The sequence below is a fragment of the Juglans microcarpa x Juglans regia genome, chromosome 2D (assembly GCF_004785595.1).
Source record: "Juglans microcarpa x Juglans regia isolate MS1-56 chromosome 2D, Jm3101_v1.0, whole genome shotgun sequence".
Classification (NCBI taxonomy): domain Eukaryota; kingdom Viridiplantae; phylum Streptophyta; class Magnoliopsida; order Fagales; family Juglandaceae; genus Juglans; species Juglans microcarpa x Juglans regia.
Window position 1 is genome coordinate 3,168,922 of NC_054596.1, and position 26,612 is coordinate 3,195,533.

Genomic DNA, 26,612 nt, shown 5'->3' on the forward strand with positions numbered 1-26,612 from the left:
AAGCGCTGATCTAGCGCCAGTTCAGCCATGTTGAGCACACTTCAATCTTTTTCATATTACACTGCTTCAACACTTGTTACAACTCAATTTTACACAGATTTTCACAAGAATATGCCAATCAACTAATTTTTCCCTCAACCAAATTAATATCAGTTTTTTCAAAGACGAACAATCTTTAAAGTAAAAAAGTTAAGAAGGTTGGTATACATCAGCAACCCAAAAACTAGTGAATCTTATACAAAATTATCTAACAAAAAACATAGTAGATGCGTTTGTGGCATGGCATACAAAATTTATGTGTGCTGTGGACAATTGATACCATTCTCGTATGAGAAAATATCCAAAAAATCAGCAACTAAAAACCCACAAAACACAGATTCAACAAACACAAAATCGCAGATCTATTTAACACAAAAACACACAAAATGAGTAATGATAGAAATGGAGAGTTAGTGGGAAACGAAAAGAAAGAAAAAAAAAAACATTCTTTGGGCTTCTCTTATCCTTGTCGGCGGAGACAGACGGTGATGATGTCGGCAACAAAAATGTGGCGGAGAGGTGATGGTGGAGGAGAAGGTGGGTGGGGAAGAATGCGAAGGGAACACGGGGAGGGGAGGGGAGGGTGGGTGGGAAATTGAATTTGGATTTTGGGGGGTGGTTCTGGAAAGAAAAATGCTACTCGCAACCGCCCTGGGAAACCCCTGCGGCATCGCATCTGATGTGGCAAATGTAACGACACTGTTTCTGTTCCCTCGAAGACAGAAGGGGCTCTGGTGGCCACCTTTCCCATTTCGCCCCCATCCTCACGAAAATTATTATTTTCATTGTCTTCGTCTTCGTCTTCTACATCCCCACAAAGCCCCATCGTCTTCTCCACGAAGTTACCGCCCCACGAAGCCACAACCCAATTTTCATCTTCTACATAGTCCGTGGATTTTGATTCTAATGGGTATTTTTTACAAATTTTTTGCTTGCATTATTTGGCTGACTGGAGTTGATTTTTCCAAAAATACATGATACAACTCTGTTCTGTAACAACCATTTTGGGTTTGGGAGCACTCACAACCGGCCATCATCAACGAACAGTGATTTATCTGGAAAGATAAAAAAAAAAAAAAAAAAAACAATAGAAATACGTTGAAAATAAGTTCAAGAAAAACCTAGGAAATGGGTTTGGCAAAAATCTAGATATGGGTTTGGAAAAAAAAAAATTAAGAAATGGGTTTGAAAAAAAATATGTTAATGATGAAATCTAAAGGATGATTTTTTTTTTCTTGGTGAAGAAATGCTTCAACGTACCAAGTTCATTTGTTTTGATAGACAGCTCCCTCAACCATTCTCTCGTTCCATCTTGAGCCAAATCCGCCCAAAGGCCTCACTTTATGCTGTTGTTAAGAGATGGGAGACATATGATGAATCGTCCAATGACCAGCTATCAAAGAAGAAAAGAAAGGCCCCTTTTGATCCACTCTCACATAGGCCTTCAGAAGAAGCTGCGATGTGGGGGAATACCTTCTTGCTCTGGTTTGCTAGCACTTGAAGAAGAAAAACTCAACTTTTTGACTTCTCATTTTTTTCTTTCTTTGCTTTTTAAGTTCAATTTTACTTTTTTAGTTTTTTCACTTCCACGTAAGCTAGCCGGTTACCCCACGTTTGTACGTGCCGGTTGTACCTAGCAGTTTTGTTCTGGAAAAGCATTTCAAATGTAAGAAACGAATCGTTTTTATTTAAAAAAACAAAAAAAAAAAAATGAAAACAGTGTGCGGAGGTTGCATGAACAGTAACGGTTGAGTAGCTTAACTCCTTTTTAGTTTTTCACAGCATGCCGAAACAAGGAGATGAGTTGATACGGTTTAGAGAGAATCCTACTATTTAATATATTTTAAATAATTTAATATGTCTTCCCCTTAGATCAAATTAATATTTACTTAAAATATTTTATATTGATATAATTAAATATAACCAATTTTAGAATGTTTTGTTATAAAGAGAATATTGCTATTTCCCTTTTATTTAATCAAGTTTTGAAAATAATAGAACTATTTGTAGTCAATTTTATCATTTCAATCACATCAATAAATACAATAAATCTGGATTGAATTAACATATCACTCTCTTTCACATGTCAATATAATATTCGAAATAACTAACAATTAATATTAGATTAGCAAATAATCTAGTTACAGCCACCTCATAATATTATATTTAGATTACTTACATATATACTTATAATTTTATACACAATATTCTAGTATTGAGTAAAAGACCCATTTTATCAATTTTTCTTTTTTTTAATTCAAATTCTGATTTTCAAATTTTATAATGTTTAACATATAAATAGTTAACACGTCAGCACGAATTATTATACGAGTAAAACTTATAAAGATAAATAACATTTTCTATTATTCTCAATTTATCCAAAAACTTACAATTCTACGTTAAAATTCGTTATTCAAAACGGTGCTTTTATTAAAACATGATACTAATATTATATTATATATTTGCATTTATCTTAATGATCAAAACTAGATTATGTTTGTTATAATTTGATGAAAAATAATAGTTTTGATACCAAATTTCAAATGGGATAACAGATCATTATAAGTGTGCAACACATTTTCTTTTCTTTTTTTTTTCCCTCTATTTTTCTAAAATTCCCGTAAACCATATGAATCACTAATACAATACAATTCATGTGTTAGGTCATACAAAAACAACTCGTTATGGAAGCAATCTATTTGGATCCATAGATGAACTTTGATTCGTTTGATGCGAAAAACGTATTCTGTAACTAGGGATGTAATCAGTTCGGTTTTGGATAAAATCTAGAACCGAACCGGTATGTACCGGTTTTATATTTTTTTAAACCGATTACGTTCCGGTTATCCTCCTAAACCGGTACATCCGATTTTACTGGTTTCCGATCCGATCCAATCCGATTTTCAGGTTTTTTAAAAATGTAAAAAATATATAATAAAATGTTATTTCTTATGATAAAATGTTATTAATAATTTAATATATATATATTATGTTTAAAAAATATGATCAATCAAATTTTAATCTTTAAGATTAAACTTTTATTTTATAAATTATAATAATATTATCTTATATATAATTATATTAATAACATATGATCAAATAAATTACAAATATTCATATTTAAGATTAACATTTTATGTTATAATTTATAATTTATAATATGAAATTATTTCATATATGATATATAATTATATATATTATATATTATATATAAAACTTATATATATATAAATATTTTGTATACTATATAAAATTAATTTTTATATATTTTTCTAACCGGTTCGGTTCGGTCCAGTCCGATCTCGAAAACTACGGAATTGAAATAAGACCAGAATCGGCCAGTTTTCATAATATAGGAACAGGTTCTGGACCGATTTTCCGATTTAAATTTACACCCCTATTTATAACAAATGATGCATTTTCTCCTGTAAAATGCCCATTTTTAATAAAATTAGGCCCAAGCCTATTCTTATCTACTCTTAGAGGGAATATTATGGGTTGTGTTATTTAGAAATAGTAGTTGGTTCATACGGTGAAGTGAGTTTTATGGAGCATATCTAAAATGAATTTAAATGTGTTAAGATATTAAAATGAATTAAAATGTATTTATGAGAAGTTAAAAAAGGTTGTAGGTCCCGTGTGTAAATAGGTGTTGAGCTGAAAAAGATTATGGATCCCACATGTAAATAGGTTTTAAGTTGAGATGAGTTTAGTGATTTGAGAGTTGAGTGTTTAGATGTTAGACACAACTTAAAATTAGACTCAGTTCAGTCTAACTTCCAAACGGAGCTTTTTTATCTCAATTCATCTCACTTCATTATTATAATTTTTGTAAATTTCAACATAAAATATAATAAACAATTCAATTTTTTCAAATTTTAAAATAAAAATAATATTCTAACAATATTTTATCATCTCAACTCAATTCAGTTCAACATCTAAACGTAGCCTTAGAGTAGGCTTGTGGAATGAAACTCACTCCTACTTCATATTTTTTTCTTCTCCAAATAGAAATTTCTATTTTTTTTTTAATCCAGATTTTTCCTAATAATCTCAATCTCAGAAGGTAACTGAGAAAAGTAGATAGATAAATATAAGAAGTAGTAATTATCATAATTTCCTTGAATAATAATTAAATATTTGCTAAATATTATAATATTCAAGTTTTTTTTTAATATTATAATATTCAAGTTATGCATGTAAGTTCTATTTTAAGAGATCTTATCATACAAAGGCGACCCACATTATTTTCAGAGTTTCGTATTGTAAGAAAATCCAATCCGGTTTCGTCAATGTAAAAATTCAAAATAGACTCATGTAACAAGTCATAAGATTTTAATACGAGAGAAATAAATCTAAAATAATAAAAAAATAATAACATTGTTATTTCTAATTATTTAATACCAATAAAAAAATAATAAAAAGATAATAAATAATATATTTTTTTACTCATAATTTCTGTTAAAACAATAAAAATATATGAGAAGTATCGCCACAAAGAACAAAGAAATGATATGATTTGATATATTAATTTATTTTTAAGAAATAACTTCGTCTAAAAAGAATTTATCAAGATATACACGCGTTGATATCCTAAAATTCGGATAAAAGCACGTTAGATCCGAAAGTTGAAACAGTCTTGAAGCTCGAGAGAGACGCGCCTGATGCGTGGGCGACACTTCATAGCGCCTTTAGGTTCCCGCAACTTTCTTCTTCAGACTTCACTCTTTCTCCATTTCGACTTTCAGGGTCGATTAGGAAACCATAGCCATTTTCACGGTCATAGAATTTGAAAGAGAGAGAGAGATGGGGAACTGGGTGAACAAAGAGCCACCACCGCCAATGGTGCTGGTCCCACCACTCTTCGATTTCCCTCCTCTTGCTGCCCGTACCAGGTTAATCCTAATTCACTCCGATTACCAGTCACGATCATAAAAGAATATAGCAGTTTTTATTTGCGCTTTTATTTTCTAGTTTATTAATTTGGCCAGTTCAATTCCGCGCGTAAAGTTTAAGCTAAGAGTTAATTTTCATAACGTCCGCATCATTTCATTGACGATGCAAGAATTTGAACTTTGAAGGACTGACCTGCATGGAATTTTTGGTCATGTCAATGTTAAAAATCCCTTTGAACGATTTGCTTGGCCAAACGGATTGTTACTCTGCTTAACAGATATACCTACATACATATGTCTACAGGATTACCTATATAAATAGATAATCCTGGTAATGGTTTTAGAATTTGCAATAGATTTAAATGACACATCTGTGACGCGATGCAGGATGTTGGAGTCATCGTATAACTTGTTGTTTGGGAAGCTTGCATTGAAATGCCTGTTTGAGGACTATTTTGAAGAAGCAAGGCATTTTAGTACAAGAATCATGCTAAAGCCAATTGATGACCCCCACGTGGATTTGATTGCTACAGTATCCATTAATTTTTTCCCCATTTTACCAATTTACGTCGTTCTAGTACAAGATAGATAATTTTAATATATTTTTTTAGGTTTGTTTATTTTATTTTGGATGCTTTTGTTAAAATATGAAGTTTGAAAATCAGAATAAGCAGAAATATTTTCTTAACCATTGATATATTTAGGTTTCATGTCCAGTCGATTATAAGCCCGAGGAGAAGATTGTAGGAAATGCCCTGTTTCGATGGCAAAGGTATAGTAAAATGATTTTTCGTTCATCACATCTTATCTGTTTGCTGTACATTCTATTCAAATTATGTTATTGAACAATGCTGGTATAATTTGTTCCATAAGCAGTGATCTTGATGATTCTCATACATTCATGGATCTTTTTGTGTCAAACTCTGATCGGTAAGGAGCATTTATCTGAAGTACATATTTTTGTTTTTAAAAGAGGTTACACCTCACCCCCGATCAGTTTTTCCCATATTTATGCCATAATTCTTTAAACACTGCTGTGCATGCCTTCACTTCAGGATTTTACAAATGAGGTCGAGCGCTTACTACCCTAAATATGGATTGGGAGCATTTGGTATCTTTCCATTGCTACTGAAGAAAAGGTGGGTTCATATCAGCAAAACCATATATATGGTTCCCCAATTAGTTGGCACACAAAAGATCAGATGCACTTCATTGACAAAACTACTAATCCTGCAGAGTATCTTCTGAAGATTATGGTGTTTTAGGATTGAGATACGGCTCGGGAAATTTATCATTTGGAGCCACATTTATGCCTTTATCTTGTAAGTGACCTCAAATTTAGGACGGTAAATTTTTATTTTCTGAATATATAATTTATGAGGCGTGGTTCCCTAGAATATATTTTACTGTAAACACACACACTCAGGTCTCGTTTGGTTACACAGATGGAGATGAGATGAAATTGAAAGTTGAATAAAATATTATCATAGTATAATTTTTATTTTGGAATTTGAAAAAGTTGAATTGTTTATTATATTTTGTTTGGGAATTTGGGAAAGTTGTAATGATTAGATAAGATGAGATGAGATTTTCACAAACCAGACCTCAATCTTATGGATTTCTGGTCAAACTCTTGGCATAACATTTTCCATAGTTTTTATTTCTTGTTTAATCCATGCGATTAAATTTTAGTCAATTGTTTTTTTTTTTTATAAGTAAGAGTAATTTTATTGATACGAATGAAATAGACATAGCCCGTGTACACATGAAGTATACAAAAGAACACCTAAATACATTCTAAGATCAAGAGATTTTAGTCAATTGTTGTTAACCATAAACTATATTTGGAACTGTTAATTCAAAGAACTTATGAAGAGGGTTCGATACAATGGATAAGGCACGACCCCCTGGCTGCTACAGAAGTTTGGAGGGCCCTTTTATTCCTTTGTGTACGTCACTTTGCAACATTTTTTTTTTTTTTTTATCGGTAACACTTGCAACAAAACATTTTGCAGAGGGCCTGTGCACCTCTAGGATTAGTTGGGACTTTGTTCTCAGACACCCGGTGCCAATAAAAAAAAACTTTATAACAAAACGTTTTGACATATCTTGAAAGAACTAGTCTCACACACTAGAGGTCCCCGGTTCGAACCCGGGCTCAGACATCTATCAATTCTCATTTATTACCTATCAAAAAACATATCTTGAAAGAACCGCACTAAGTAAATAATTCTTCATCCCCCCCCCCCCCCCCCCCCCCCCCCCCCCCCCCCCCCCCCCCCCCCCCCCCTATTCCTGCAATGGAATAGAAGGAAATAGAAACTATCAGTCAATAACTCTTGTGCATTTGAAAGTTGAAATAAAAACTATTATCTCATCAATGTTTGCTTCATTTAGCTTTCTGCTTTGCAGCTTTCGAATTCTATTTGATACACTCATAACTGAGCATGTTGAATACAAGATGAAAACCTCTCGAAATGTACTTACTCATCATGCTTTGCAGTGAAAGATGAATGCCCAAAAAGTGCTTGGTTGGTAAGCAAGATGGGAAGACTAACTGCTGGGGTACAATATGAGCCAGAGTGTAAGCTTTACTGAATTGAATCACTTTTGGAAATTCACAATTTCAGTACATTCAACTTTTTTTACTAAATCAATAGTTAAGTTTGAGAAGTTTTTTCTTGATAAGCCATCAAAGGAATGATTTTCACCCGTGAGAATGCTCTACGTAAATGTGTCATTTGATCTATATGTTGAAGATGATTGTACTGTAGAGTTCATTAGGGTTTTTCGAAAATCTTGCTAGCATTTCATGTTGAATGTGTAATATGAGCACTAGATCACGTGTAATTGGAATTGCAGCAAATATTAACTGATTTATGTTGTTTATTGTTGTTGCTGATGTTTTTTTTTAGATGGAAGTAAAGATGGTGCAAAATATAAAAACTTAAGGAATTGGAGTTGTGCAATTGGCTATGGAGTTGGATCAAGTAGCCCCTTGAGCCCATCTTTCAATTTTGGTCTGGAACTCACCAAAAGTTCTCAGGTTTCTTTAAGTTCCAATCATTTTTGTATTTACCCCTGAAACTCTCTCTCCTCTCTCTCTCTACTTATTAATCGTTCCATTAGTATTGCAACTAGGTTTGATACATTGGCTAGAAATTAGAAAGATAAAGCATTCACAATGGATCTGTCACCCCTATTCAAACTGCTCAATGGGAACCATATTTCTTCAACTGCTGGGCCCATTCTATGTGTAATACTAAGTTATAGAAACTGGAGGAAACGTGTACCATGCTATCCTATTGGTGGCAATAATAAAACTTTACCTTGATGTGTCAATGACAGACTCTCTTTTACATATTCCACAATGGCTCCTTTAATTATATTGTACTGGAATTACTGCTGCATGAACCTCCTGCGTTGTGCATTTTCAACTCAGTTTCCTTGACACCTCTCAAACTACATGCTGTGAAGTGCATCTATATGCTATATCATTTCGAATATGTGACTTGTAAATTTGTTTCACATAATTCTAAATTGATTTTGGATACTGATACAACCTGCAGTTCATTGCCTCATTCTATCAACACGTGGTTGTCCAAAGACGGGTATGTTCTCCTGGTTTCTTGTTTTCCTTCTCCTGTTCTGCATGGTCCTTTTGTTTCTTATCAAAAATTGATAATCCCATCTTTGAATGTCTCATTGAGACATTTGATGTAAACTGAGGCTCATTGGATTGCCTACTATTGAACTACATTATGGTTGTTGTTTATGTTATGGTTGGTAGGTTAGTTTTCATTAAAGTTTGCTGTACAAGGATGCTCTTATAACCAATAACTGCTATATATGGTTGGTAGCTTGGTGATGCCTGATCTATGCTGTTAACTTTACCAGGCTTACTTATAAAAAATAATAAAAAATAAATAAATTTACCAGGCTCAAACCCGAGTGGAACAGTAATTGATTGCTTCATGTCTCTTACAATTCAGAACGGTGACTTTTTGATCGAAAAGGATTTGACTAGTCAATTGAGCCCTTTGCATGCATGCTGGAAATGGAATAAGATGCTTATTATCTTGAGGAAGTGCTGAAATTGTGTGAATCATATATGGGAACCTTAGTTTTTCTGTGGAACCTAACCCAACACTATATACTTAAAAATACGTATACAAAGAACTGAGATTATTTTGTTTCCTCTTGCTATTTTCTTATTCAAAGTAATTTTTTTTTTCTGTTGACAAATTCTTACTGTTTCAACTAAACAGGTCAAGAACCCCCTTGAAGAAGATGAAATAGTTGGAATTACAAATTATATTGACTTCGGCTTTGAGTTAATGACAAGGTATTCCGAGTAATAGGACTGATTATAACAGGTGTGATGATATCTGATTTTATTGTTATTTTTTTCTTAAGGGTTGATGATGCCAAGATATCAAACAATATCCCGGAGTCCACTTTGCAAGTAGCTGCATCTTGGCAAGCCAATAAAAACTTATTGCTGAAGGTAGCATTTCTGATGCCATCTCGTGCTTTATAACTATGGATTATATCTGGTTTGAAAAATATTAAATTCATCTTTGCAGGGAAAGGTGGGACCTTTGAGCTCAACAGTATCATTGGCATTCAAGTCATGGTGGAAACCTGCTTTCACTTTCAACATTTCAGGTGCCTATAGTCGATTGATTGTCATGGATTGATACATTTTTTTACAACTAAAATCAAAAGGGGGAAATATGTAAATCCTCCTAACTACCATGCAATTTGTAATGTCCCTTCCCAAACTATCAATTTTCACAATGTCTCCCTAGGCTTACCAATAAGTTACAGTCTACCCCCTCCATAAAAAAGGGACACAAATACCCTAGATAGAAATCTAAAATTTCAAAAAAAAAAAAAAAAAAAGAATATAAAACTAAAAGCCATTAAAAATAAAATCTTAGAACATCCACCCAAGTACCACCTGGGCCCTGGGCCCTGGGCGTCGGGCCCAGGTGTGGCCCAGGTGTTTTTTTTTTTTTTTTTTAATCTCTTAATTTTTATGAAGAGTATTTTTGTCATCTTTTAACTTTTGGTTTTACTTTGATTTTTACTTGCTTCTAGCTTGCAGTAGAATTAGACCCTAGCACTTGTAAAAAAAAAAAAAAGGGGGGATTAGGCGTGGGTGATGGGATCCTATAACTTAACTGTGTCAAACCCATTATGCTGCAGCTACTAGGGATCGCATTTTTGGAAAGACGGCCTATGGATTTGGGATTCGTGTTGAGAATATTAGAGAAGCCAGGTTTGATTAGAGTTTGTTTGATTTTTACTTCCTTGATCAATCAATGTTATTGCACGAGCTTGTGATCACTGGCTTGTGTTTGTGATCATGGATTGTATTTCAGTTTTTGGGAAAGTATATCTATCTATCTATCTATCAGTAACGATGTATCATTTTACATTGTTTCGCAGTTATCAAAGAGCCGATCCAAATTTTGTAATGCTTACACCAAGCAAGGAGCACCTTGCAGAGGGTCTCGTTTGGAAAAGTGGGAACCGACCTATGCTTCAATCAGACGTTAAGGCGGGAAATTTTGATGACTTGCCACGGGAATTGAGGCCTTTTGAGAAAATTTTGTAATTGCTTTCTTTAAGTTGTAGGGAATTTTATAAGCGGATTGTCGAAGAGGTTTTCTATTCATTAATACTAATAGGCCTTGGATTCATCGATGTTAGTGAAAATGAAGAATTTGGGTAGGCAGTCATACGATTTCGATTAGATTATCAATGGGAGGGAGGGCACCGTCCATGCCGAGGCCCCCCCTTTTTTGTCCCCATTTCTCTACCATGGCTTGGGCACTATATTTTTTTTCATCCAAAATGAAATAAAATTAAAAAAAGAAAAGAAAAGAAAAAATATTTGTTGGAGGAAACGAAAAATAAAATTAGAGCTAATAAATAATTATCAATAAAGGAATGCAGGAGGACCGATAAAGATTAAGGGCCTGTTGGGATTAATAGTTGAGATGAAAGCTGAAAATTGAATAAAATATTATTTTTTAATATTATTATTATTTTAAGATTTGAAAAAGTTAAATTGTTTATTATATTTTATATAAAAATTAATAAAGTTATAATAATGTGAAGAGAGTATATGAGATAAGTTGAGATTACTTTTCAATCCAAACAGAGTCGAGAGACCCATCCGGGCGTCCAAATAAGAAAGGAATAGTTTTACCATTTTTTTTTTCTTTTTTAATAAAGAGTTTTATGAATTGATAAATAATATTTATAGTCTTCTTAAGTGTATATAAATTTAGTATATATATATATATATATATATATATATTTTTTAAAAAGATAAATCTGAAATTTATATAAAAAAATTATTTTTTAATAATAAATTTTACTTTTTGTTAAAGTGGGTAGGAAAATTTGAATATCCTAAAAGAAAAGTTTTACTCGTTATCTTCACATACTACACACCTCCCTTATTTTTATTTATTTATTTTTCTTTCTAAATGTGGTGTATAGATTATGAGTAGAGAATTCAATTAGTTTAAGAAAAATAAAATATAAATAAATTAAAATAAATATAATATGTGGTGTGTGAAGATGATAAATAATAAAACTCTTATAAAAACGTATCTAACATTAGATTTTTTTGTAAAATTTTATCGAAAAAATGGAAGGAAAACGGTTGCCCCAAGAATCATCAGGCCAAGGAAGGGAAATAAATTTTGTTGAGTTGGGAAGTAGAAAATAAAATATTAAAGCGAACACAAATTATATGCCAATGAAGATCACACAAACGTACAGTACAGGCAGGCTCAAGACTCAAGACTCAAAAGAGTGGAGAGACTCCATCCTCTCACTGCTGCTGTCCATAAAACGACTACGTGGGGTGGACATGGCTGCTTATTCTTCGCTCCTTTCCTCCTTCCACTCTTCCTCTCCACCCTTTTCCTCTCCACTTTCTCGCTCCCCGTCCAGAAAATTAGTTTCCTTTCCCTCCGAGTCCTACTCTTCCACCCCCCTATTCTCTCCTTCCTCCACCAGCGACGCCGCAATTACCTTTTCATCCCACACAGTAACAATAGCAGTGGCATTTACGCCGCCACCAAACCTTCATGCCTCCCCAAGCTCGCACTTTCCAAACTCCCCTTCTCCTCGGCTCTAGATTCGCTCCTCGTTCTCTGCGCTTCGCTGGCCTTGTCTTTCTCTCTCTTTCTAGCCGATGTCGATTCAGCTTCGGCATTCGTGGTCAGCACGCCTAGAAAATTGCAGTCCGATGAGCTCGCTACGGTTCGTCTTTTCCAGGAGAATACGCCCTCCGTTGTTTACATCACCAATCTCGCTGTCAGGTATTCTGTCTTGCTCCTAAAATTTGTGTCATAGTTCGGGTTATTGATTCTGCTTCCTTGGCACTGTATATGCTGGTGTATGTGTGTTTGATCGGTGTGGGACTTTGGTGGTGTGGCTTTTAGGCAGGACGCCTTTACGTTGGACGTGTTGGAGGTGCCGCAGGGCTCGGGGTCAGGCTTCGTGTGGGATAAAAATGGTCACATTGTCACCAATTATCATGTGATTCGTGGCGCTTCTGATCTCAAGTTAGCATTGCTTCAGTTCATTCGATGTTTAGGCTTTTTTTTGTGCTTAATTTGTTTTTGCTTGTATGTTTATGCTTTGGATTGACAAAGTGTTCTGCTTTAGAATTGACAAAGTGTTATACGACTACTTTAGAACTGTTCGGTTCATATAAGAAACTGTTATGTTGCTTGAGGTCGATCTAGGCTAAAGACGGTAAAGGATACAAAAAGAAGGTTCTTTTGTGGGCTTGGAACCATCTCAATCTGGGTTTGCATCAAGAAACTGTATATTGCCTTGAGTTTGAATTCCATTATGTTTTCCGGAGTTGTACTTATATGATGACCCATCAAAGTGAACAGAGTTGCAGAGGGAAAAAGGTGCATGGATAAACTTTGTTTTGGATGTTAGATCACGCATCCACAGACAGCTAACGTAGTCCTTCCAGGCTGTGGGATGGATTGTGTACTCATACTGTTGCTTATAAATTGGCATCTCTTAAAATAAGGGATGGTTATGTTAAATTTTGGGCCTGTATCAGAATGCCTTTAGTCAGCCTTGCAAACTTTCTCACAATTTTCTTCTGGAGATCATGGAACAATTTGCATTTAAGACTGGTTGGCATCTTCAATTGATGGTGGTTTTAGTTGTCCTAGATTGATACCTTCTATGTTTTCATTCTTTCTACATTTAGAGCCGGTTTGGATTGAGGATTGAGAGATGTACTATTCACTACTATTCACAAATTTCAACTTTCAAATCTCACTACTATTCACAAACCATCTCAACTCTTTGCTTGCTATTGTGCACGTGATCCTTTGTGGTTAGAATTGCGGACTATAATAGATAGATGTGTGATGGTAGATCTTGCATTAAGAAATTTCAAAGTGTCATATGAGTTTGACACATTTAAGCTCCATATTGTTCACATTTAAAATGGTGGTAATTATGTACAGGGTCACTCTCGCTGACCAAACAACTTATGACGCAAAAGTTGTTGGGTTTGACCAAGATAAGGATGTTGCTGTTTTGCGTGTTGATGCACCTAAAGACAAATTGAGACCTGTACCTATTGGGATCTCTGCGGACCTACTGGTTGGTCAAAAGGTCTATGCTATTGGAAACCCTGTGAGTTTTACTTTTTACTCTGTTGCAAAACAGGTGCTTTGGGCTTTTATATCACTACAGCTTAAAAGATTATTGTTTTCCAGTATTCGAAGGATTACATAGAATAATTCATTTTCAGTGAGCTAGGGAATACTTAAATTCCCATGTACTCGGGCTATGCCTATTTCTCATCAATAAAATTTTTATCTACCGATAAAGAAATCATATTCAGAATAGCATGAATTATTTTTTTTGCTATTTTCATTCCATTTGTGTGAATATTAAGCATGGGATTATTTTTGTTTGCTTTTCATCTCTCACCTGTCCAAAAAAGGTGCATAGAAATCCGTCTTTGGCATATCAGAATTAGAGCCTAGCCTTCGATTGGTTGGTGGCTTGAGTTTGTTACCTGAAGGCTGTAGTTTCCTTCAACTCTACAAGTTGTTAAAGAACATTTAATAAAGATTTTGATCATCATTTAGTATGAAGATTACTAGTTCCAGTTCATTATATGTCCAAACAATTTAATCATCTGTTTTAATGGTCCTTTTTTTTTTGCAGTTTGGACTTGACCATACTCTTACAACTGGTGTTATCAGGTAGAAAGCCCATTGGAGTTCGATTTTTCATTCTATTGTATGTGATAAACAATGCTGAGTTTTTTTCTCTGATATGTCCTATTTTTTTTAATCTCGTGTATCATATGTATGTAATCAAAGTTACCTCGATGCTGGTGGAATTGGCTATGATACTATGGCTGTTTCACATTTTGTGAAGCCTTGTAGAGAAAAATATATTACAAATGTTCGTTTCTAAATATCTGCTGTCTAATGGAGAGAGAAAGATGCACATGAACAATTTCAGGCGTGTGTCTGTGGCTCTCTGTTTAACATATTAAAAACCAACGAATAAGCCAATAGCCCTCATATTGGTCCTGTATTGATATTACATGCCGATATCCCCTCATGTAGATGTTTCTTTTCATGTTACTTGTAAATTAAGCATATCTTGACATATACATAAAAATACATGTTTTCTAATGTATTCTTTATGCTCTCTTTATAGTGGGCTTCGTAGAGAAATCAGTTCTGCTGCCACCGGCCGACCCATTCAGGATGTTATCCAGACAGATGCTGCCATTAATCCTGGTAATAGCGGAGGGCCTCTATTAGATAGTTCTGGAAACCTTATTGGGATAAATACAGCTATATACTCTCCATCTGGTGCGTCCTCTGGTGTTGGATTTTCAATTCCCGTTGACACTGTGAGTTTTTATTTTGACTTTGTTTTTGTTTTTGTTATTTATGGGAGAAACTAGGTGTAGGCATCATGTACATCTAATTGAGACGCATAAGCTCCTTGTTTTAATGTTGTAGACTAAGTCACTATTGTGATTTTTACATGTCCAGGTAGGTGGCATTGTTGACCAGCTGGTGAGATTTGGGAAGGTCACGAGACCAATTTTAGGAATTAAGTTTGCACCTGATCAATCTGTGGAGCAGTTGGGAGTAAGTGGGGTGCTTGTTTTAGATGCTCCTATGAATGGTCCAGCTGGTAAAGCGGTGGGTTTTATATCTTTAAGCTTTATTGTGGAATGCTCATTTTTCTTTAGAAGTTGCTTGTGTTATTGAAATATGTTTTTTGGTCGGCGAAATGCTATGCTTATTTCTTTTTATACTGACCTAAACTTCTTAAGGTTGAAGGTGGTGTTCATCCATTTAATCAGAGTTGATCAATCTTGCAGGGCCTGCAACCAACTAAACGTGATGCCTATGGTAGACTCATTTTGGGTGACATCATAACATCTGTGAATGGTAAAAAGGTCACCAATGGCAGTGATTTGTACAGAATTCTTGACCAGTGTAAAGTGGGTGATACGGTATGGCATTTTCATTTCAATGTTCTTATGCTCTCTCTCTCTCTCTGTGGGTGGGTGGGAGGGAGGGATTGTGTGTGAGGTAGAGACGGTTTTTCTTGAATGAAAATCATATACTCTGATGACAATGTGTCATAGAATTTAGAACCTAATATGTTAAGTGCGAGTAGTGAGTGGAAAGCATCATGTATTCACATCAATGTCCATGTATTTTAACGTAAAGCTGAGTTGTGGTAGCCTTCCCCCAGGGATATAATTTCACGAGCGGGATGAGTAATTCCATATCATCGTGGCCGAGTAACATTTAAGAGAATTTCTTGAAGATATTTAAGGATATTTAGTTAAAAAACTCTTATGTATCTGAAGCTGATTTGATTAGTTTTTAAAAATGTATATTTTAATTATTTTGGCATTCAGGTGACTGTGGAGGTATTGCGTGGTGATCACAAGGAGAAGATTCCTGTAATACTTGAACCAAAGCCTGATGAGTCATGATATACCTAGTCGACTGGCTTGTATAATTTTAGGTACATATATATTGTTTTTGTGCATTAATTGTTTCATGCCAAGGGGTCCTGATGTACATATGTATTTCAACTGCTGTACGACCTCTGGTAGTAAAGTTTTCATATTGCTGAGGGTAAAACTTTGTAACAGTAATCTCCTTTAGTGCGTATCAATGAAAAGCTAAGGGAAAGAGCTAAAAGTGGGTTGTAGTAAGAGGCACACCTAGGTCCTGCTCTGATTCAAGTATTGAACTACCCAATGTTATGACTACCCGATGTTATGACTACCCAATGCTATGAGTGCTGCAAGCTGTAACCCACCTTGATTAGGCTTGATTATTGCTCCCAATATATCAGTTTCCGTGGGGCAGTAATTTGGGACCCTGTAGTCAGCGAAGTTGTGAAATCTTCTCAAATGAAGAAGGGCCATTGATTACAAAAGAAAGAAATGCATGAATATATAGACCTGATCTCCAACTCTTTCCATAGGACGAGATGACAGACTACCGATACAGCACTAATCTTTTGGCTGGGTTATATACCCTAATTCTTTTTCCAAAGCCTCCTCTCCAGATCAAGTATATGCAAGGTAGCTCTGGTGTGCTTTCCGAAATTGGAAATCGTTATGAGCAGAAAGTTGGTGAATTCAATCGTCTTGAGAAATGGCTAGCCCTGAGGTGCACGCACGAAATAAAAGCAATCGGAAAGCAGGGTTTAAGGAGCTTGGGGGCAACAAAGAAACGAATTTCAGGATAATTCTGAATTTTAGTCATGTGTCATGATAACCCAGTAACTTCAAAATTGGTGTAATGGAATCCACTTTTGAGAAGTTGATCTTTGCTAACCCAAAATTTTGCACCCCCTTTTAAGGCTCTCTTTTTTTGTATGCAGGTTGCAAAATTTTTACAAGAGCTTACACCAAATGAGAATTTGAAATTGAAGATGAGATCGGGCTGGAGGAACTGATCAATGCAGGTATCCTTTTGTTATTACCGATTGCTATGAAGTTTGAATAATGGATGTAATTAATGTCGTGTCAAGATGTGTTCTAAATCTGCATTGAAAATTATCCAAGGTCAGCATTGTTTGGCTTTTTTTTTCATAATTTTATTGGGGATGGAGAACCACTTCAATTTCTACAATCATCCCAATACAGCTGAAACGCAGTGCAACTAATCAAAAAAAGAAAAATAATAAGCGAAGAGGGGAAGGGGAAACAATGGAGTTGTTGCCGCCATGAAGATGGTTTTGATAGGCAATCCAATGAGATCAAGATTACCTTGAGAGAACACTGCTACAATAAGAAGATGTCTTGAGATTCGATGCAGTGAAAGAGGCGTTTGGATTAATAGGATTGAAACGATTAAGTTTCCACACACTCAACCTTGGTTGCAGAGACGGTGTGAATGAAATCACGAGTAAAACAGAGATAAAAGAAGAGGATCTGTCATCAATGGTGGCCTGAGATATCCGCGCATTTAGGAAGGCGCATGTAGCTCACGTGATGCCGACAATAAGAGATTCTAAGGCTTTGTTTAGATATAAAAATAGTTTCGTTTCATCTCATTTCATCATTATAATTTTTTCAAATTTTTATATAAAATATAATAAATAATTCAACTTTTTAAATCTCAAACCAATAATAATATTAAAAAGTAATATTTTAATAATATTTTATTCAACTTTTGTCTAAAATTATTTCATCTAACTATTCAAAAATAATGGACTAACAAATAAACAATAATTTTAGTCACAAATTATATCATTAATCAAATTTGTTGAGTCGAATGCTGATTTTTGGATTAAAAAATTATCTTCCCGTTGCTGCTTTTCTCCAGCGCATTAAAGAAAAAGTGAAATAAAAAATCGCTGCCTGCTTCTCGCCTCACTAGGCCATAGTGAAATATAAAGTGAAATAATACATGCCAACCTTGGCCCCAACCTTCCCACCAATACTGCAATATCCAAACTTTCGACTAAAAAGTGAAATAAAAAGTGTAATAATATGAATTAGAATAACGAATATTGTTTTTTAATAATGAATAAATATTTAAATTATAATTAGAATTAAAATAAATGAAAATATCAAAATTAATATTTTAATAGAATAGTAATATATTTGGAGAGTTTGTTATTTGGTGTTGTTGAAAATTGTTTAGCTAAATTTGTAAAGGAAAATTCTATACACCATACTATCATCTCACTCTCATATCACTAAGTATGATATGACACATTTATCGCTATTAAATGATCATTTATTGCATGTTTCTTTATCATCTAATAATGATGAATGTGTCACATATTACTTAAAATGATCAAAATAGGATGAAATTGTGGTATATAATATTACTCTTTTGTAAAAGTGAATTTTCTAATCAATTTTTAGCTAAAATTTGTTGAGCCCACTATTAGTGCTCTCCAAATCTATCATTATTATATTAAAATATTAATTTTGTCATTTTTTATTTATTTTAATTCTAATTGTAAGTTGAATATTCTAATTTTGATGAATACACAAAATTATCTATAAAAACTATTCTCTCTCTCTCTACTAATAGGAAGCTAAAGTTACGAGCTGGAAATTTTTGACTTTGCTCTCGAAAATTTTGGAAGCATCTGGGAGTGAAATTTCATAGAGCTCTATGCAGAAATGGTGAAGGGATTATAGACTATTGCCTCTGAGTTAAATATTCCTATAATGCATTTAGTTGTACTAAAGGGCATTTACGTTTCAGATCAAGAACTTACAATTGCAGATAAAGAAAGACCTTCAGTTTACATTGTTTCTGATATGGTTGATGTTGAATTTGGTTGATTTGAAAACTTCGACGGAGTTGTGGGAGACATTGCAGAGAAGTTGCAAAATGGATCGTGGAAGATGACAATTTGGGATTTGGGCGCGAGAAAGAGGAATTTTTTATGTCAAAATAATATTTGGCCAGTAACTTGGGTTCAACAGATTTGGCCAGAGAAAATTATCAAAGTTAAAAATACTGTAACTTTATTGAGTTCACTATAGTGAACTTTTATACAACCTAGTAAACTTTGGCCGAAATATAGCTTCGCACTGCTAGGCCTAAGGGACCCATTTCATTATTTTCATATCTAACTTGGATCTGTCGGTCCAATACAGAAACTCTTGCGGAATTATTCCTAACCACACCCCCCCCACCCCCCCCCCCCCCCCCCCCCCCCCCCCCCCCCCCGGGGGGAACTTTTTGCACAGGAAAACTGAATCGTTCTTGAAGAATCGAAGTGTTCATTATTTTTGTAATGGAGCATTTTGATGAACATATATCCCTATGTATTGTTTGTAATAATCGAATGAGGCCAGGCAGGATAGTTAAGATGCTAGGAATCTGTCAAGGAAATTGGGAGGAAAATTGAAATTCAGTCTGAGGACACTTTTAAGTACTAAATAAAAGAGGCGTTGTTCTACATAACCCAACCCAGTTCAAGTTATCATATAATAATATATATGCAGAAGAGCCTCATCTTTGCCAGGAAGAATGGCCTCTAAAGCGTGTCCTAGAGCTTCCAATGCAGTATCGTGGCCACATCCTTTACCTAACAAAGAAACAAAGAAGAAAAATGCAGTAATGAAGAAGAATTAAATTAGAAGGTGCTTATTTCTTTATTGCAGAAAAAGGGAAGTAGTTTATCTGGTGCACTTCTAATTGAATCAGCACAGGTGCATGTTTTTATTGAAACATATTTTTAACTCATCAAGCCAATTACAAGAGTACACATAGTAGGTAGAAAAACAAGCTATAGAGCTAGGGCATCAAGACGAGGTGACTCATAATGGTTGATGTTCATACGGATAGAGAGGGAGAAAGACCAAACTCTAGCCCCCACAGCTCAAAGCTTCCCTTAACAAAGTCGTAATAGCCACCCTTCAATGCTAGTGTTTTCTTCACCAAACCATCCCTCACAAATGGGTAGGTTAGAAGGTTTCCAAGGGATACATTGACCGCCTCCTGCATCACAATATTGGAACATTCATGGAGAGTAAATAGTCTGTATTGCAGTCTTTTCATACAACTTTTTTGATCTTGTACTAACCTTTTCACAATGTCCACAGAGTTCTGGGAAAGGTGCATCGCCAAATTCTGCTTTCACCTTGGACTTGGCTGGCAAAGCGATTCTTACCCAATCTTCTATGAAGTCACTGCACATCCCACTCATAGTTAGTAATCAACATCTCTTGTTTTAATTGCTTGATCTTAAAAGTTGTACTTTTTACTAGAAAACAAAGAAATATGTGATTAATGTGTTCTATGGTAAGGACTGACTATTTCCTATGCTTGAGCCCTAAATTTTTCTGACTTTAAATTACATGGACGACCCACTTGATTCCCCAATCCGAGTTTCAAGTTCAGATAGCAATCAAACTCAACCAGTCTAAATTAGACTAGAATAAGGAGCAGGATTACTATGCCAAAATCCCGTTCCACATATCTGCTCTGTTTGTTTTGAGAGCACTCTCATTAGATTAGTCAAAATTAAAGAATATTTTTTATGAATGTAAGAAAAATTTAACTTTTGACTATTTTATTCACATAAATCTTCATATTGGAATAGCTATTTTTTCATTATATAACAATAAAATAATATAAGATGAATTTAATTTTAGTTATTAACATCAAATCTCTACATTAGATTATACATTTATTCATTATATAGTAATGAATAACTAATAATTTCAAAAATATTTAATTTTTTTAATTATTAATTTATTTTATTTTATCAAATTTTACTATATATTAATTAATAATCATATTCTTATTAAATTAATATATCACTGACTCAAATTAATATATCAATTGTAATAAAATATGTGATAGAAAGAAAGAGAGAAAAATAATTAATAAAATATGTATTTAATGTATATACAGTAACCTTTAAATTTAAAAAAAAAATTGAAAGTCATTGAAAATAAGCTAATCTATTGTGAGTATATTTTGCTCTCTAATAATTAAATACTCAATAAATTTAATTTTTAACTAATTTAATAGGAGTGTTCTGAGCGAATAACTAATCCAATGAGAGTGTTACGAGCAAATGGCATGGAAATTAGGTTTTGATACTGATGACTGATGAGGATGAATAAAAGTCGAATATGGTGAATAAATAAAGCGAAGGCCTTACGTAGAGGGGGGTCCCTCATCTGGAAAAGACAGAAGCCCCTTAATTCCACCACAAGCACTGTGTCCAATCACCACAATGTTTTCCACCTGCGGTTGACATAAGCAAATGCACTGTTAAATCAAAAGGTAACAACTTTTTGTCTTTCTTTTCCTTTTTGCCAGATCAATACGTAACATACTCAATTGTTAAGTGTACTACTACTGATCTTACTTCGTCGGTTGGTTTTGTTTTTTTCTTTCTTTCTTTCTTTCTTTTTGATGAATCTAAGAGTTGGGTTTCAATTATTCAACTAACCTCTTATGAACTATTTATTATCAATGAAGTTGAACTCAACTGACATTCCTCTCGAGAAAAAGTGGAGTCTTGGATACCTTGAGATGCAAAACCGCGTATTCAACGGCAGCCCCAACTCCAGAGTATCTAGTCTGTTGCAGCAGTAAAAACCGAACAACCCATATAAGATAGTGTAAAAAACTACCCAATAAAAGGGGGCTACCCAGTAAAGGGGGAAAAAGTGGCTCAAAACAGAGAAAAGAATTACAGAAATAAACATCGACAAGACAATAAGCAATAAAGTGGAGACTCTTCTGGGACCTTATCAAATGGTGGAACCAAGTTGGCAACATTTCGGACCACAAAAGCCTCTCCTGGTTGGAAATGTAGCACATGTGATGGGCAGACCCGGGAGTCAGAGCATGCAAACACCATAAACTAAACAACCAAGAAAATTCATAATGATTACAAGTTCCCATGGAAGAAGAAAAGAGAACAAATATACCATAATCTAAAGAAGAAAACAGTGATCTATAGCATACTGATCGAGTACCTTGGGGCTTTGGCCTTTAGCAAGTTCTCCATACAAATCCGGGTTCTTGCTGCAGAAAGTACCAAATCAGAAGATAAAGAAAAGCCTTAAACAAGTTTGTCGTTTTGAAAAAATTACAAGCAAGGATGAGATTCTTAAGTGTCTGTACGTATGTACGTGTGTGCGTATACATAGAGAGAGAGAGAGAGAGAGAGAGAGAGAGAGAGAGAGAGAGAGAGAGAGAGAACTCCTAACTGGCTAGCTAGTTCACAATATTAAAATGTGAAAATATTAGATGTAGATTTACTGACTCGAATTTCTCGTTCTTGAAGTGGATGTAACCGTTTTTTATCTTCTCAATTGGGTTAAAAGGGTTGCCATCAGAAGTTGGGGTCTGTAACTCTGCGGTTATCTGCTCCACTTTTGCAGCCGCTACAGCTTTCAATTCCCCCTTCTCACTGCCACCAACTCAAAGCATATATATAAATGCAGAGATCGAAAGGATCGTAACATAATTTGATATCATTATTAGATCGATTAGATCCGGAAAAAAATAGATTGATTGATCGATCGACATAGTCACCTGAGGAGCTTCTTCAGACCCTCAATAGCTTCCTCGTAAGAGTCCTTCCCCATGTCTTCTCTCTGCAAATTCAGTCCAACCAAAAGGCCAGAAAGAGTAATATGAAATTATGATAATAGTGTGTATTGAAGTAAACTCATTCAGAAAGTGACAAATACTGCTATATAAAGTGCACACACATTTCCCAAAGAAGAGGAGAGAGAGAGAGAGAGAGAGTACTATGCACGCGTGTAAAATACTATTCTCAGCTGGAGGAAAATTAAGGAAATTGTACCAATGAACTCGGCCTATATATGTATATATAAAATGAGATTGGTCGTGCGTTTGACTGGACAACCAAGGAAATGGTAGCAATGAAACGGAGAGGAGTTTTTTGCGATACTGTCTTAATTATGTGATTTGAATGGACCTTTTCTTTTAAGAATGTTTGCTTTCTATCCGGCCGGCTTCCCCGCCAATTAACTTACCTCTCCCACCTTCACGCCCTCCTCGTCTTTTATTACATATATATTTTATTAGAATCAGAAAGACAGATCAGAAGCTAGCGCCTATTTACTCGGAGCCGACATCTTCGACTCTCGTATGAATAATTGGTACCGCACATTTTTCAGATATTGACACATCAGCCTAGCTAGCCTAGGAGAACCAAAGGAGCTCAGCGACCAGGTCAAGTATTAGTAGTACTGGACCATGCATGTATGAACAGATCAGATAAATATTAATGTTATTATTATCCTAATTAAATTTTGATATAATTTCCAATATACTTGTTAAGGGTGTTCAATAATTTTTGTTAAAAAATATAAAACCATCTAAAATATCATGTATAATTATAAATTATAAAATTTAATTAGAATTAATATCACTCACAAGATAAGTTATATTAATGCCTTCTCATGATCAGTTTAAATGGCACAGTATATATATATATATAGGCCGTTCCCTTTCAGCCGGGAGGCCAGGGAGTAGAATTGAGAGATCAATAATGCAGCATGCAGCCATTCATGGATTAATCAAGCAATGTGTCCAGTGAGTTAAGTCCTACGTTTTGCTAGCTGTTCGCCCTACGTACGCATACACCGACCAACCCAATTCTTTCTTGCTGAGACTTAAGAAACTGATACGCATTCATTTCAGACACGATCGAATTCATTTCAGACAACTTTCGATGGAATTATCGATTAAGTTCAGAATGTATATATTACACGATCGATCTCACTAGTATTATTTTTCTACAGCAGGCTTGCACGTACGCGACGCACACAGAAAGTAAGATTGTACTTCAAAATACGCACATCATGCATGGACAATGCAAACACTCAGAGAGAGAGAGAGAGAGAGGTACCGGCCAAGTAGGGGTGATGATGGAGCAGGGGCAGCGAAAACAGGCTTGTTCTGGATGAGAGGAGGGGGAGGAGGAGAAGAGCTAAGCCTAGCGAAAACAGAAGGACGTAGTGTAGCTTTCTTGAGAGAAGATTGGGCCGAGGAAGTAGATGAAAGACACCAGCTGTTGATGGAAGCTGTCGACATTGCGCAGTACCCCTCAGCTTGTTGGCTAGATTTATCCCCATAAATAGTCAGCTATCCCCAGATAACGAAAGCGAAAGCCCACTAAACGAGAGCTTCTTCCCTTGTAGATGAGGTTTGAATGCTGGAGATGGAACAGCATTCCCACGTCAGATCATGGCCCATTGGGCCTTAATTTATTCCTAGCTCCCATGCATGCATATATGCATGTCACTCCTTGCACATATGAATATCGATGCAGACTAGCTTGCTGTAAGCACATGCATGCGATGGCTTTTAGCCACTTGTCAATAATATTGTGGTCTTGCTGCCAAAGGTTATCGGCTCCGATCCTCTCACGAGAAGATCATGTGTTTCATAAAACTCCTCTTTATTTTCTGACAACGATAACAAACTGTTATTTTCCTATTTAAAGGAAAAATTAGTTTAGTAATATTGTCTAATAATCATTAATCATATAGGGTTAGGCCGTTCGAACTCATGACCTCTGCTCTGATATTATATGTAATTACCACTTATCTCAAAAATTTAAATTAATGAAAAGAAGTAAATTTTATTATTTATTTTATATCTTAACAAATATATAATGTACGTGTGTGTATAATTTTAGAATTTGTAAGTTGATTTTTAAAATTTGTGAGGCCAGCTTGAATATAACACGGGGCCAGGTTTGGTTCTTTTGATAGGAGAGCTTGCGCACAATATGATCAGTATTAATACGCCATCGCGCTAAGCCATTGATCAAGTCTAAATGATCAGTAGTAGAGCCTTCATTCATATGCTCATCATGAATCTCTTAATTCCGAAACCAAGTTTAACTTATAGAAGGTAGAAGATGCTTCTAATTCCTCGGATGCTACCTAGCTAACAGTCTATCTCCATTTCATAACAGTCTGTTTACAACAAGACAAACTTCTGGCCTTCGTTATCCTGGGGTACCGAATTCTAATGGCTTAAAAGGGACAGACTCGATGAGTGATGGATTGAAGAGATAAGGCCCTATCCTTAAAACATGGTTCTTGTGGCATTGTACATGATCTTATAAATGTTGTATCGATCCATGCAGCTGCTTTTAATTTGTCGTATATTAAATTGCATGCGAGTAGACATGATATCGTTACCAATACGATTGGATGGAGCGCGCCTTGCATGGCTTTCCCCTGAAAATTAGTGACATGATCATCGATCATTTATACCGCGTACATTCCCTTGATCTCTACAATATTCTTCTAGCTAGTTATACGTAAATGGCAGTACTAGTGCCTAATTACAATTTCTATCATTATTTTTTTTCCAAGCAATTTCTCAAAACCAAGCTTTTTGAGTTGACGGTAAGGCCCCAAATTAATAATCGTATCAAGGCAAACTGGCCATGAAAATACCCCCTTCTCAACGAAAAATAACTAGCCGTTGATTGGTCTTGATCTAGCTAGATCGCTATAAAACACATGCAGGCGCAACGCAATCACATACTACTTACCAAACAAACCAACAACACGTACAGTTTAATAAATTAGCATGAACAAGGATGCACGTACGTGTGTGTGGGGAGGTATATATGTCTGATGTGTGTGTGTGTGAGAGAGAGAGAGAAGGTGATGCAAACCGGGTATACAATCTGGAGAAAGGCGCAGCAGTACTGCCAAAATCTCACAGCCATTTTCGATTTCCCATATGCTTTGCTTTTTTATCTTCATTTTTCTCTTGAGAAACAGTGTGGAATATTGATCAGAAGCTCACAAAAAGATCCAAGAGAGGGAGGAGGAGGCCGCCGATATATATATATATATATATATGGGTACGTGGTTTTATTTGGGAACGAATTGGTTTTCTAAGCCATGGCCAAGCAATAATGTCGACATTATATATATGTTTTGATATTACTTGCCCAAAAATAATGTCGACATTGTTTAACATCTTGTTGTCATTCTAGTTCTGTTATCTTTTCATTTTTGTGCAGTCAGACCTGGAAATGCTGTTGTCAAAATTGTAATTTTTACCTTTCATCTTTTCTTCAATTTATAAAAAAAAAAAAAAAAAAAAATCTAAAAAAAAATCTAAAATAAAAAATCCAATAAAAAATTTTTTTTATTAATAATAACTTGTTTTAGTCAAACAGAAAAACATAGGGTTAGGTTATATGCTACAAGGAAACCTTAAAAAAAATGTTATAAATAGACTTAATTTGGAGAGATAAAATAAGCTAGGAATTGTTACATATGTATCTATATGACCATGACCCCCATGAATGATAGGAGGTGATATGAAAAGAATAAATCTTCACAATCTCTTAACACTCTGCATTCCATATTTTTTTTTTAATTTTTATTATTTTTTTCTTTTATTAAATATTTATTATATGAATAAGAATAGAAAATTTGAAATAATTTAAAAAGAATAAACTCAGAAAGAATTTTTAAAAAATATTAAAAAATTTAAAAATTTAAAAAAATATAGAATATGAAGTGTGATGAAGATTGTGTAGCAAAACTCGTATAAAAAACTGAAGAAAATAGTTTTTCTGCTGCTCGATTGACGTGGCATGCCACGTGAT

General features: G+C 34.7%; 2 protein-coding genes, 2 long non-coding RNA genes and 1 pseudogene across 4 annotated transcripts; 4 read left to right on the forward strand and 1 right to left on the reverse strand.

The window, feature by feature from the left end:
- The first annotated feature begins 4,667 nt into the window (after nt 1–4,667).
- On the forward strand, nt 4,668–10,677 carry LOC121250107. Its single transcript, XM_041149047.1, has 14 exons — nt 4,668–4,934; nt 5,322–5,466; nt 5,639–5,706; nt 5,811–5,864; nt 5,990–6,073; nt 6,171–6,256; nt 7,438–7,518; nt 7,850–7,980; nt 8,504–8,545; nt 9,203–9,279; nt 9,351–9,441; nt 9,521–9,602; nt 10,146–10,218; nt 10,389–10,677. Exons 1-14 carry the CDS (start codon nt 4,846–4,848, stop codon nt 10,555–10,557), a joined length of 1,272 nt encoding a protein of 423 aa, XP_041004981.1. The 5' UTR covers nt 4,668–4,845; the 3' UTR covers nt 10,558–10,677.
- Nucleotides 10,678–11,601: 924 nt separating this feature from the next.
- On the forward strand, nt 11,602–16,132 carry LOC121251218 (protease Do-like 1, chloroplastic). Its single transcript, XM_041150583.1, has 9 exons — nt 11,602–11,671; nt 11,719–12,280; nt 12,404–12,526; nt 13,460–13,631; nt 14,172–14,209; nt 14,676–14,874; nt 15,020–15,172; nt 15,355–15,489; nt 15,904–16,132. The coding sequence occupies exons 1-9, from the start codon at nt 11,602–11,604 to the stop codon at nt 15,979–15,981; spliced, it is 1,530 nt and encodes a 509-aa protein (XP_041006517.1). The 3' UTR covers nt 15,982–16,132.
- A 182-nt stretch (nt 16,133–16,314) lies between these two features.
- On the forward strand, nt 16,315–17,083 carry LOC121250109. Its single transcript, XR_005937707.1, has 2 exons — nt 16,315–16,798; nt 16,884–17,083. It is a non-coding gene; the product is annotated as an uncharacterized LOC121250109 (long non-coding RNA).
- A 2,269-nt stretch (nt 17,084–19,352) lies between these two features.
- On the reverse strand, nt 19,353–24,095 carry LOC121250112 (annotated as a pseudogene).
- On the forward strand, nt 22,877–25,969 carry LOC121250113. Its single transcript, XR_005937711.1, has 2 exons — nt 22,877–23,872; nt 25,641–25,969. It is a non-coding gene; the product is annotated as an uncharacterized LOC121250113 (long non-coding RNA).
- Nucleotides 25,970–26,612: the final 643 nt, after the last annotated feature.

What these genes read in the sequence shown, in the direction of transcription:
- LOC121250107 (XM_041149047.1), top strand. Translation starts at nt 4,846, where the DNA reads ATGGGGAACTGGGTGAACAAAGAGCCACCACCGCCAATGGTGCTGGTC. An exon ending in ACGTGGATTTGATTGCTACA is followed by an intron (nt 5,467 to 5,638) that starts GTATCCATTAAT and finishes TGATATATTTAG; the next exon opens with GTTTCATGTCCAGTCGATTA. An exon ending in GGTACAATATGAGCCAGAGT is followed by an intron (nt 7,519 to 7,849) that starts GTAAGCTTTACT and finishes GTTTTTTTTTAG; the next exon opens with ATGGAAGTAAAGATGGTGCA.
- LOC121251218 (XM_041150583.1), top strand. Translation starts at nt 11,602, where the DNA reads ATGGAAGGAAAACGGTTGCCCCAAGAATCATCAGGCCAAGGAAGGGAA. An exon ending in AAATTTTGTTGAGTTGGGAA is followed by an intron (nt 11,672 to 11,718) that starts GTAGAAAATAAA and finishes ATGCCAATGAAG; the next exon opens with ATCACACAAACGTACAGTAC. An exon ending in ATCACCAATCTCGCTGTCAG is followed by an intron (nt 12,281 to 12,403) that starts GTATTCTGTCTT and finishes TGTGGCTTTTAG; the next exon opens with GCAGGACGCCTTTACGTTGG.